This window comes from Diceros bicornis, chromosome 5, assembly GCF_020826845.1.
Source record: "Diceros bicornis minor isolate mBicDic1 chromosome 5, mDicBic1.mat.cur, whole genome shotgun sequence".
NCBI classification, from domain to species: Eukaryota; Metazoa; Chordata; class Mammalia; order Perissodactyla; family Rhinocerotidae; genus Diceros; species Diceros bicornis.
The window spans coordinates 17483076-17496397 of NC_080744.1; the positions used below are offsets into that span (position 1 = coordinate 17483076).

Consider the following 13322-nt stretch of genomic DNA (forward strand, 5'->3'; position numbering starts at 1 on the left):
CAGAAACACTAGTTTGGGATTTCTACTATTGACCTGAAAGCTAACCATCCTTATTGGTTCTCTTATTGGCCAATTATTTTTAAACTGTTTTAGTTTCTCCATTTTCAGAACTGAGAAGATAAATCTGACCCATCTGATTCCTGGGGTTAGGTAAAGACAAACACGATTATGTTGGCATTTATCCCAGAAGATAGACACCAGAGGTTGAACGAAAAGAACTGCCTGTTTTAAATGAATGGGTGATCAAAACAACGACATACAAATAACAAACCAAAAGCAAAATAACTAGGGAATGGAGGAAGGACTGGGAGGAAGGGGGTAACTCTTACGTAGGTAAACCAGAATCGTCTCTCTCTAGGATAAAGGTTCTCAGTCCCAACCTCTAATATCCTCATACTGCAGAAAGCTGTCACAGGGTGCACCTCCTCATGAGGCAAGTTTTTCTCTGGTCTGTGGGCCCGCCCTCCCTACACGAGTGTGTCAAGCCTGATAATTTCTGAAGGAGAAATGTAAGCCAATCCTTTCCACCCACATCAGAAACTAGCCCTGATAAACACGCAAACCACTTACCTTATTTAGTAAATTCTCCTAGAAAGAATATACCCTAAGGAAAAATCTAAAATGTAAAAAAAAATCATATAATAAACAAAACATTTAGGTTAGTGCTTATTTCTGTAGGGAAGGATGAGAGCAGGATGTGATCAGAGAGAAGCACACAGGTGGGGCTCTAAGTTACAGGCAACGTTTTTTTTCTTTCTTTCTTTCTTTTTTTTTTTTGAGGAAGATTGGCCCTGAGCTAACATCTGTTGCCAATCTTCCTCTTTTTCTTTTTTTCTCCTCAAAGCCCCAGTACATAGTTGTATATCCTAGTTGTAGGTCCTTTTACTTCTTCTATGTGGGACGCTGCCTCAGCATGGCCTGATGAGCAGTGAGTAGGTCCATGCCCAGGATCCGAACTGGTGAACTCCAGGCTGCCAAAGCAGAACTCGTGAACTTAACCGCTACACCACAGGGCTGGCCCCCAATGTTTTATTTCTTAAATTCGAAGTGGATGCCCAGCTGTTCATTTTATTACTAATCTTTAAGCTGTTGGTATATACTTTATACAAGTTTTGTATTTGATATAAATCACTTAGATTTTTAAAAACTTTGTACTAAAAAAAGCTGTATTTCAAGTTATATCCATTTTAGTGTTATTTATAATAAAAACAGCATAAAAAGGAAGCAGCCTATTTGTTGGAATGATTAAAGTGAACACTGGTTCAACCATATGCTGAATGGAATATTATTCAGTTATTTAAAAGATGGTTATGTAGCACTATGGGGAGAAAAAGCCTATAATAAGTTACAAAAAAAAATCATGAGACAAAATCTCATAACTGTATGATTACAACCATGTAAAACAGTTCAAAGAATAAGAATGTATGTTACTATGATATTGTGGTTGTTTTTAGCAAAAGGGATTATGAATGTTTTCCCCCTTGCTTTGTTTTTCTAATTTTCTTTAGTGTAGTTATGTTGTTTTTAATAGTAAGCTTTTTATTACAAAAAGAAAAAAAGATTTCCCCAGAAAGCATTTTTTGGTCCCACTATAAATTATATAAATCACATGACCAGAAATTGCACTGGCTTCTAAGGTTTTATACGGAGGAAAGTTTTCATGGAAAACAGCAAAAAGTCAGAAAAGGACATCTTTCCCTCAGATGTTTCTCTGTAGCCTCTCAGCCTTGCACCTCAGAGGAAAATGCCTGGTGCTAAGATTCAATTGTTTACCAAGAGTTGAGTTTCCCCTCCTTTTCCTTCCTGCCACTGGCCAGCCCGCCTTTCCATCACCAACAATCTCCAGTATCTTGGTCACACACACCTCAAGGCAAGAAGCTGACTAATCCTGACGCTGGGGCGGCTTATTGGGCAACCTTTCACACAGTGCCCATTGCTGCCCATTGCACAATATATTTGACCAGGAATGATAAACACCGTGGTTTACATTTGACTCCAGTCACCTTGTCAGTGCCAGCAGCTTAAGCGTGTAAACATCACCCACTGCCTTTTGAAAGACGCTGACATTGTGTTCCAGGCTCCCCAGTGCTGTGTAACATGAGGGAAGGAGCAGGGGCGGGGGAGGACCTATGAGGAAGAGGCAGAAGCGGATGAGGATATTAATCACTTTCTGCTTTATTTCTGAAAGAAATGAAAAGCTGGGCACTTAATGGGTTGTAGATGCAAATAAACTTATTCTTAAGTTTTAGAATTTAAGAACTAGTACAAGCCAACGAATCAACACTCTTAATATGTTTCTTTTAATCCATCAATAAGAAATAAGTAAATCTCTGAGGCAGGAACATTTTTTCAGTGACTAAAATAGGTCAAATGGGGAAGTGATCATCCTATTATTTAAAATTCTGTTATAATTTCATCAATGTTACAATATAGAATGTGTCTAACAGAAGAAACCATTATGAAAAGATGGTTCTATGCTTTGTTTCTTCTTAAAAATGCTTCTTAAAAAAGAAGAAATGCTTCTTAAAAAAAGCCGAAGCCATGCCCTGGTTGGGGGAAAGAGAGGGAAAAACCCTAAATGAGAGGAGAATAAGGATTTTAATTGTAAGTTGTTCCGAGAATAAATATTACCTTACTCAGCTCGTTAAGTGTGTGGGAATATGCAGCTCATATAGTTCGGTCCATTTACTGAAGCTAGATTAGTTATTTTTAGAGTCTTCCATCTCCCCGGTGTACACAGTGTGACACTAACGCTAATGTAAAAGCCACGTGCAAATTTTGTTTTCTAATAAGATTCGAGACCACTAAGGAAAGGACATAGGGTTCTTTAGCTAAAGAAAACAAGAATATCCACCTAAAGCTTCTTGTGAGTGTGAAAAAAGAGCAAAATATATTTCATTTTTATTTGGTTACAAAGAGTACGTTTTTAAATACTAGCGTAAGACAGTAAGGCAAAGGATAGCTGCCCTTTGATCAAGTAGGATCATATAGAAAGTTATGTGATGGTTAGTGAGATTACATCCAGTCAATCTAGCCACATTTTCTCAAGTCTGAAGACAAAGTAAGTTCCTTAGAATGAGTCTCTTTGTATAACAAGTCTGAATCATACCCATACACACTAACCAGATCATCTACTTTGACTTGCTCTTTCGTTAATATTCGGGAATTACCATAGTCAGAACCTCATCAACCAACAAAACCTGAGGGGAAGGTGTTTCCAACTTGGACAGGAGGAGCAGAAGACCAAAACTCGCCTTCTATTTAATGAATCAAGAACAACTACCTTTTGTTTCTAGGTGTAATTGGTATTCCTGCTAAAATTCAATCCCTAAATTAAATGTCCCATGATGAAGAATTTCACCTTTGGCCCCTACATACACAAGAATTATTTTCAGCCTCATTTTACTACAGTGCTCCCCCTACCCCGCCCCCCGAGTGGGGCCAGGGAAAACTGCCAAAATATATTTTATGGGTCACTGGGTTGCATACTCTAAATGATAGTGATTCTGGCCCTTTAAAACTATTACCTGGCTTGTTCAAAATCACTTCCAAGGTGAATATGATCATTTTCTTCCCTAAAAACAAAACAAAAGCAAAAAATTGATGGGAAGAATAGACCTCACACCCAGGGAAACAGGAGACTAAGACAACATATTAAATCAACTCTGGAGACTCAGGTATTCCTTTATTTTTTTCCTTTCAAACTCATTTCGAATAGGTTTCTTTCAAACTCATTTCAAATAGGTTGACTCAGGTATTCTTGATCCCTATGCTGGGCTATGACTAGATTTTTTAAATGAATTTACTTGAGGAATGAGTATTTATGATATTGTTGAAAATATTCATGAGATAATTCTTTTAGTTATATTTTCTTCACAGAAATGTGCCTAGAAAACAATTTGCAAGTTGAGGGATTTTTTAAAAAGCATATTGCAAATAGCAATAGATCATCTGAAGCAACTTTCATAATTTTTTATGTATTCTCATTTTCTGTTGTTGGAATACTAGTCTATGATGTTATAAATATTTCGACCTTCTTTCTGGATATCAGCTGCTATACTAGAATTACAAGAGAACCTCTCTCATCTGTGGCATGACCTATACTTGGGAGAGTGGTACCTTTGAAATCAGCAAATACTGCCAGATGCTATCCTCTCCACTTTTGAGTTAAGGAAATTGAAGCCCAGATAAGCGACTAAATGGCTTAATCCAGCTTACAATATCAGTCAATGGACTGAAAGCCATTAGTAGATGCTAGGACTTTTGATTCAAAACTCAGTCTTTCCAGTAAACCACATTACTTTAGATAATTACAGAGTAAAAAAAAAAAAAAAAAAACTACGGAAAGGGGGAAATATCTGAGGGAAATTGCAGATGTAAATGAATATTATGAAAAATTTTAATAATCATCTAAAATAAGCCAATATATGATGTATAGAGCACTGGTAAAGGTACATACATAGGTAAACATAAAAGATAGTATAAATGTATTTTTACAACTCTTTTATTCTCATATCTGATTTAAGAGACAACTACATAAAGCCATGATTATAAAAGTGAGTTGATGGGTATACAATGTATAAAGATGTAATTTGTATGTCAATAACAGCATAAAGGAGGGAGGAGGAAATAGAGCTATATTGCAGTAAAATTTTTGTATACTATTGAAATTAAGTTAGTATTAATCCAAACTTGATTGTTTTTAAGTTGTTAATTGTAATCCCCAGGACAACCACTAAGAAAAGAACTAAAAAACATATGGTAAAAGAAACAACAAAGGAATTAAAATGATATAGCAGAAAATAACTATTTAACACAAAAGAAAGCAGTAATGGACAAATAGTGGAACAAAATAGACATAAGACAGAAAAAAGAAATAGCAAAATGGCAGATGTAAAAACTATGTTATGAATAATTACATTAATTGTAAATGGACTAAACATTCCAATCAGAAGGCAGAAATTTGCAGAATGGATGAAAAAAAATGATCCAACTATATGCTGTCCACAAATCAGAAACTGTGGATTGAAAGACACAAATAAGTTGAAAGGAAAAGAATGGAAAAATATATACCATATAAACAGTACCCAAAACAGAGCTGGAGTGGCAATTCTAACATCAGATAAAATAGATTTTAAGACAAAAATTGTTACTAGAGCTAAAGAAGGATATATTATAATTATAAAAGGGTCAATCTATCAGGAAGACATAACAACTATAAATATATATGCACCTAACAACAGAGCCCCAAAATACATGAAGTAAAAACTAACAAAATTGAAGCAAGAAATAGACAAGTCAACAATAATAGCTGGAGACTTCAATACTCCACTTTCAATGATGGCTAGAACAACCAGAGAGATGATCAACAAGGAAATACAAAACTTGAACAATATTATAAACCAACTAGACCTGCCAACTAGACATTTACCCAACAAAAGCAGAATGCACATTCTTCTCAAGTGTACCTGGAAATGTCTCCATTATTTAACAAAAAAAGCACAAAACTTGTACGCTGAAAACTACAAAATATCATTGAGAGATTAAAGAAGAACAAAATAAATGGAAAGGCATTCCATGTTTATACATTGGATACTTATTATAAAATGGCAGTATTTCCCAAATTGATGTACATACTCAATGCAATCCCTGTGAAAATCAGAGCTGTTTTTTTTTTCTTGTTGTGTTTTGTGTAGGTGGCTTTTTTTTTTTTTTTTGCAATTGACAAGCTGACCTTAAAATTCATATGGAAATGCAAGGAACCCAGAATAGCCAAAACGACCTTGAAAAAGAACAAAGTTGGAGGGGTTCATAATTTCTGATTTCAAAACACACTATAAAGCTACAGTAATCAAGCCAGGTTGGTACTGGAATAAGGATAGAAATTCAGATCAATGAAACATACTTGAGAGTCCAGATAAACCTTTATTTATGGTCCGTTGATATTCAACAAGGGTGCCAAAGCAATTAATGAGGAAAGAATAGTCTTTTCCACACATGGTGCTGAGACAACCAGATATCCATGTGCAAAAAAGAAAGCAGTTGGACTCCTACCTCACAACATATACAAAAATTAACTCAAAATTGATCATAAGCCTAAATGTAAGAGCTTAAAGTATAAAACTCTTAGAAGAAAACATAAATGTAAATCTCCGTGATCTTGGTTTAGGCAATGGTTTCTTAGATATGAAAAGCACATGTGACAAACGAAGAAACAGATAAATTGGACTTCATAAAAATTTAAAATTTTTGTGCTTCAAAGGACACCATCAAGAAATTGAAAAGACAACCCAAAGAATGGGAGAAAATACTTGCAAATTATACATCTGACAAGGGACTTCTATTCAGAATACGTAAAGAATTCTTACAACTCAACAATGAAAAGACAAAGAACCCAATTTAAAAATGGGCAGAGGATCTGAATAGACATTTTTCAAAAGAAGATGTATGAATAGTCAATAAGCACATAAAAACTGCTCAACATGGTTAGCCATTAGGGAAATGCAAATCAAAATCACAATGAGATACTACTTCATACCCACTAGGATGGCTATAATAAAAAAGACAGATAATAACAAGGTAGAACCCTCATACACTGTTGGTGTAAATGGTACTGATGCTTTGGAAAACATTTGGTAGTTCCTCCAAAAGCTAAACTATGCGGCTCAACAATTCCACTCCTAGGTATATACCCAAGAGAATTGAAAACATATAAGTCTACCAAAAAATCTGTACATGAATGTTCACAGCAGCATTATTCATAATAGCCAAAAACTGGAAACAACGCAAATGTCCATGAACTGACGAATAAAGACAAAGTAGAATATCCATACAATGGAATATTGTTCAGCCATAAAAAGGAAGGAAGTTTTCACACATGCTACAATATAGATGAACCTCGAACACATACTGGTGAATGAAAGAAGCCAGATATAAAAGGCCACATACCATTTATATGAAATATCCAGAGTAGGTAAAAACAGAGAGATAGAAAGTAGATTAGTGATTTCCAGGGACTAGCGGTTGGAGAGAATGTGGAGTGACTGCCAATGGGTATGGGATTTCCTTTTAAGGGTGATGGAAATGTTCTGGAATTAGATAGTGGTAACTGATGCACAACTTTGTCAATATACTAAAAGCCACTGAACTGTACATGTTAAAATGATGAACATCATGGTATGTGAATTATATTTCAATAAAGCTGTTATTAGAAGTTTATATATACATATATGTGACGTGTACACATATATGTATATATAAACTTCATATACATATATACTTATACATATAAAAATATATACACTTGTGTATACATATTATGTACACATCAGAAAATTGAATATAAGCCTAAAGAAATTGAATAATAGGGCCGGCCCCATGGCTTAGCGGTTAAGTGCACGCGCTCCGCTGCTGGCGGCCCGGGTTTGGATCCCGGGCATGCACCGACGCACTGCTTCTCCGGCCATGCTGAGGCCACGTCCCACATACAGCAACTAGAAGGCTGTGCAACTATGACATACAACTATCTACTGGGGCTTTGGGGGGAAAAAATAAATAAATAAAAAATTAAAAAAAAAAAGAAATTGAATAATAAAAAACTTTGAAATCACAGTCATGATGATTTTCAAAGAAAAACTAGTACAGATAACATTTCCTTGAAAGCTTGGTGGTTAATTTCCTTGGTCAAGAAGCTCCCTGCCTTAACCTCTAGAATACCTCAGTATATCCACATTCCCACGTTAATAATACATACATCTAGTCTGCGGGTGTTATCAAGCCATTTGCATTTACCTAGTAAATCACACACTATTCCCCAGGCTCCACATTTACATTAAATTCCGATTTACGTTCCTGGGTCTTAAAGACAAGGATTCAGATAATCTATGGCAAATGACCTCCAGGGAAGTAAAAGATAATTTTGGTTTTGAATGACCTAGATGGATTTGTCTCCTAAGCAGCTTTACTTGAATAACTGCTCACCTCTCGAACTCTGCTATGGCAGACACATAATCTCTGAGAGTAGAAGTTTAATCCTCATGGCTGAAGTAAAGCAGCTAGTTTTCCAGGCTCAGCTAATTTAAACCTGGCCCTCAGGCTTCTTTAGCTAGCTGATAAAAGGGATCAAAACGATTCCCTGAATAACACGTGAGTTTGGATGGGGATGGGTAGATGAATTTTGGACTTTGGTGATGTAAGAAGTCCAAGAAAAGGGCTTAAGACTTGTTTAATGTCATACTAACTTCATATTGTTTACTAATATGATCACAAACTGTAATATATATGATTTTACATGTTTATGCCTAGAAAAAAGGCCATAGAAACGTTATCAAAGTGTTAATGACAGTCTCACGGTGGTAGGTGATTATTATTTTTTCTTTTTACTCTATTGGAATTTTCCATTGGATGCTTTTGATACATAAAAAATTTAATGCCATATAGTTGTGTTATCCATAAGATAATGATTTATTTAAAAAATTAATTTATAGTAATGCCTGTGGGTGGGATAAGAGTTTAAATGTAAATGATGAATCTCTTCCTTCTTGATCTTGTGAAAGGACTCTAGTGACTGTGTGTATATTGAAGATCCTTCGTGAAAGTGAGGCCTACCTCAAAAGGTGGCCTGTTCCCTCTGCTCGCCCAAGAGGAGCCCTCTTCATACTTCCATGCCTCTCCACATGGTCTTCCTAATGGAGACCTAATGGAGTTGGTCTGGCTAGCTCCAACTCAACATCTGAGATCCAGCCCGCGCATCATTTTCGAAGCCTTCTAAGACACCATTACCTCCTTGATGTTTCCAGCGTACCTGACAATGTTATGGGATAAGTACTATCGTAGAGGCCGACACGGGAAGTGTGTTTACATCTACCCTCTCCTAGACTTTTATAGTTTATTGAAGATGAGGCCTATGAGTTACTGTGCCTGGCACATAAAAATTCTCAATGTCCATTATTCTTAGATTTTAACATTGAGGTGGATTATTAGCATGTAAACATATCCTGGTTTCCTGGGATATAGATTCAAGTAGGGGCAGTATTGCCTTCATCTGCTTCCTCTGTTTTCTTCAGGGCTTAATTCCTTTCCTTTAATGCTCTTGTTCTAGGATCTCATATTTGAATTTAAGATAATAATGTCATAATAAAATCACAATAAAAGTCACAGCATTTTCTTGATAGATTTCTTTAAAGCATACCACAGTCATTAATTTTGGGGGGGGGGTAGGAAGTGGGTGGTGCAGATAGAGATGGTGAGGGAATAAAGGAAAATATACCTTCAAAACTTTGAAAAGTGTAGTCACTTTTTCCAACTTCTCTATTTTCTGTTAATAGCATCATCATTTCCCTAGCTTCCAAGACCTTTCTGCAGGTTAAAAAACTAATTGAAGTTAATCATTTAAATTTTGACATATCTTTAAAAAAAATTTTTTTTAGATGTATTTCTTCTCCATTCTTATTGCCAGTAACTAGGCTCTTCCTCCATCCACTATTGGAGGATTTCAGCAACCTCTCAGCTAATCTCCTTGTCTAGGTAGCTCCTTTTAGCCACTGGACATTTTTGCCCTAGAAATCTTTCTAAGACTTAATTTTTCCAGTCAATGTTCTAGTCCACTGTTACTAGTAACTTGTAGTAACTTGTTACTTACTCCAGCCTAAATTCTGCATTCAGCATTCAGCATTCAAGGCCCTGCTTACTTTAGCTGCTACCTTCTCTCCCTCCCATTGCTTAATGCAGGTGCTTTGCTTGGGGCACAGGGCCTCTTTCCTTTGTCTCAGAACATACCAGGCTTTGTATTCTTCCCCCTCCCTGTAGTGTCGACATTCTACCCATTCTTCAAGGTCCAGAAAGAATGCCACTTCCTCCTTGAAGATTTTCCTGGCAGCTCCAAGTCATATTCATAGCTCCCAAATAATTATTCTCATGTGTTGTAGTTGTGACAAGTTAGTAGAATCCTCTACCTTTTTCTCCTGACTTGATCTGTTAATAGGTGACCTAGGGACCATTACCTGCGACAGTAGCACATGTGCCACAGATATGTGAAGTGCAAATCTGTAATTTCCAAAATACTGGTTCTTCAAGCATATGCAGCAGCTCCTCCGATTGCTTAAAGGAATACATCTCAAAGACTATCGTGTAAGATTCATTTTTGTTTAAAAGATGAAAAAGTGAGAGTACAGCGGGAGTGTCTGAGGCATGGATTTACTTATCTCACAAACCAAGGGATTCATTTTCTTATTTGACTCACATTTCCAATTCATTACAGCTTAAACACCTCCAACCACGACCTATAAGCAGGCATATTTTATTTTCAATTCGTGTAAACTAAAACGTTTGAAGGGAATAACCACGGACACATTTGAGACCTCAACCCGCAGAAAAAAAGAGTCAAAAGCACACTCAGCGCTGCTGCTCACTGGGGACGCCAGTGGAATTTACGGTTTCTGGAGCCTCAGTTCTCCCATCTGCACAATGGCGATAACACTCGATAATATTTACTTCCGAGGGTTGTGGTGAAAGCTTTTCTTCCTGGCGAACTGCGGCGCGGTCTGCTTTTCCTCTCGCGACGCACTTCCGTGTGCGCGAGGCCAGGCGAGGCCCGGCGGGGAGGAGGCGACGCTCTTGGCGGAGGACCGGTCGCCGCGGCCGGAGGCTCGGCCGGCGCGGGTTGGGCCGCAGCGTTGGCGCGCAGCGTGGGGCCTTCGGCGGGAGCACGCCAAGTGTGTAGACGCCGTGCAAAACAAGCGGAGCGTGCGCGCGCCGGTGTGCGCGGGGCCCGGGAGCGCGCTCGGATTGACAGCGAAGCGTAAAGGCGCCAGGGCATCGGAGAGACAAGCGACAGCTGGCGAGGCCAGCGAGCCCGAGGCTCGGTGGCCAGAGCGCCCGGGCCGGCGCCCCCGCGCCGCTGGCCGACGGGTCTCCGCAGCGCCCCTCGTGGCGGCCGGCGGGGTCGCTGCCAAGGAGCGTCGCTTTGCTCCGCCCCCGCCGAGCTCGGCTGCCCTCCGCAGCCTCCGCGCCCGGACCCTCTTCCCTTCCCCCTCCGGAATCGCGATGGACGCGGCCTCCCGCCGCCGCCGCCGCCGGCAGCACCGCGCGGGCCTCTGAGCTGCAGGGCCTGAGGAGCCGCGTGCTGGGGACGGGAAGTGCGCTGGCGGCCGCCGGTCGGGGGAACCTCTCGCTTGCCTGTCACCGGCTCCCCGCGGAGGAAGGGGAGGGACGAGGCGCGGCTTTTCCTGTGCCGCCTGCCCGGCTCGAGCTGCGCGGCCTGCGGCTTCCTGGGAACTCGAGGGCCGCGGCCGGGCCTGGCTCTGCCCGCGGCCTGCTCGGAGCTGGACCGGAGCGCTTTGGGACGACAGGCCCGGGTAAGAGCCGGAGGGGAGGGAAGGCGGGAGCGCCGTGGGCGGTCGGAAGGGCCAGGCCTGGGGCCGGGATCCGGGGATGCCCGGCGGCGGGCCGGGAGCGAGACCCCGGCCCCGGGTGAGGGCGGCGGGGCTGCTGCCGACTCCCTGGCTTAGCCCCTTTGTTCCCCTCCCCCGGCCCTGCCCGCGGCGGGGCCCGGCTTGCCTGAGCCCGGGCCCAAGACGGGCCCCCCTTGCCCTTGAGAAGGGTTCGCCTCCCGGCCGGCCCGGGGACGTCCCGCCGGGCCTCGGAGTTCCGGGCGCCGCTCGGCCCGGAGGCTGGCTGCTTCTCCTCCAGAACTTCCCCTCCTCCCCGATACGGGGAGCTAACTTAGCGGGGTTGGTGCCGGGAAACCAGGGCGCGGGGCTTCGCCTCCCGGCGCGGGGCTCGGCCGGGCCCGGGGTGTTGGGTCACCCTGCTGGCCGCCGCCGTTGGGTGCCCACCGCGCCCCGCCGCTGGAGTCCCACACCTGCAGCTGGGTACGCGGGCCCCGAAGCTGTCCTCCCGCCGGGCGCTTCCGAGCTTTTGTAAGCACTTGCCTGTTGGGGCTGCTTCTCTGTTTTGTCTCTTTTCTTAGCCAACTGTCCCATTCTGTAGAGATGGGGAGAGAGGGCCGTAGATTGGCCTATACTCTGATCCGTAACGTGCTATTCCCTTGCATTTGCTCTTAGTGATTCTTTTTAAACTTTTAAGAACAGTTGCCAAGACTGCCAAAATTCCTAACCAAGCCTTTAGTCATAGATAGATTTGGTGTCTAATTATCGTTTGTATGTGGGGTGGACATCTTAAGAAGAGCGGTAAGTTAAGTCGTCAGCAGGTTTTGTCAATTTTAAAGCAGCAACTTAATTTGAAGGGGGATTGGATCAAAGTGCTTAGTTTCCTCAAAATACTGAATCTAACCCTTATCTGAAGATCTGTTTTGGGTTGGACGGGAGAAGTTTGCTGGAAAAAAAAGAACCTTTAGTAAGGTGTTCTTTGCCTTTTGGCACAGAAGTTAGTGATAGCAGTAGTGGGATCCGAAGCTTGACTGACAAAGACTGCTCTGGTTTCCAGTTAAGCAACAACCTAATCAGTTTATACTCTTGTGCAAAACTGGTTTTTAGTTAGTATGATAAGTGAACGGTAAACCTGAGGAATAAGGAAAGTTGAAAAACTGCATTAAGCGCTCTATCCAAACATACTTATGAGTTTTCTCTAATTCTAGGAGGACACCACGAAAATTTGGTTCTAGCTGATGTAAAAGAAAACTTTTTAAACCCAAGCTGATCAGTCCTGGACATTTAAAGGACTTTTTACTTTACTTTTTTAATTTAAGCAAAAAGGCTTTTAAAAAACCATGGCAGATGTGGATCCAGATACGTTGCTGGAATGGCTACAGATGGGACAGGGAGATGAAAGGGACATGCAACTAATAGCCCTTGAACAGCTATGCATGCTGCTTTTGATGTCTGACAACGTGGATCGTTGTTTTGAAACGTAAGTACATCCCTTCATCATCTTCCTTTGGGGTTACTGTAGTGCCATCTGTTTTCAACCATTTGCTGACTTCAGTTTGTGAGGAATTTTCTCTAGTGAGTTTTACAGCTATCTTTTTAAAAGTTTCTGCAGTTTTGCAGTTAAAACTTTTCTGAGAAATAAAAACTGGTAGGTGAAGTAACTCCAGTAATGATAATTGTGATGACACAAATACACGTTTGTTGAATGAGTAGAAATTAGTAGAAAATACTAATTTTAATGCATAGCTTGGTTGATTCATTTTCAAAATATGTTATGAACTGGGAAAATATAAATACTTATCTTCTTTAAAGGTAGCTATTTCTGTACCAAGAAATTGACTTGAAATTTTTGGCGTGAAAATACAGATGATAATAAACTTATGTTTTATGACTGCTTGTTTCTTCCTTGGTGTTAAGTCATGACGTTGTACTTTT

General features: G+C 40.6%; 1 protein-coding gene across 7 annotated transcripts in view; it reads left to right on the forward strand.

Annotated features, from left to right (window-relative positions):
* The first annotated feature begins 11268 nt into the window (after nt 1-11268).
* The window catches only part of HECTD1 (HECT domain E3 ubiquitin protein ligase 1), an 82418-nt gene continuing 80364 nt past the window's right edge, over nt 11269-13322 (forward strand). For 6 of the 7 annotated variants that reach the window (XM_058540770.1, XM_058540776.1, XM_058540773.1 and 3 more), the window contains exons 1-2: nt 11269-11354; nt 12596-12867. In XM_058540770.1, the coding sequence (XP_058396753.1) occupies nt 12728-12867 (140 nt within the window). In that variant the 5' untranslated portion in view covers nt 11269-11354; nt 12596-12727. Of the gene's footprint in view, nt 11355-11787; nt 11919-12595; nt 12868-13322 lie in introns of those variants that run through there. The other variant, XM_058540771.1, reaches the window with a different exon arrangement.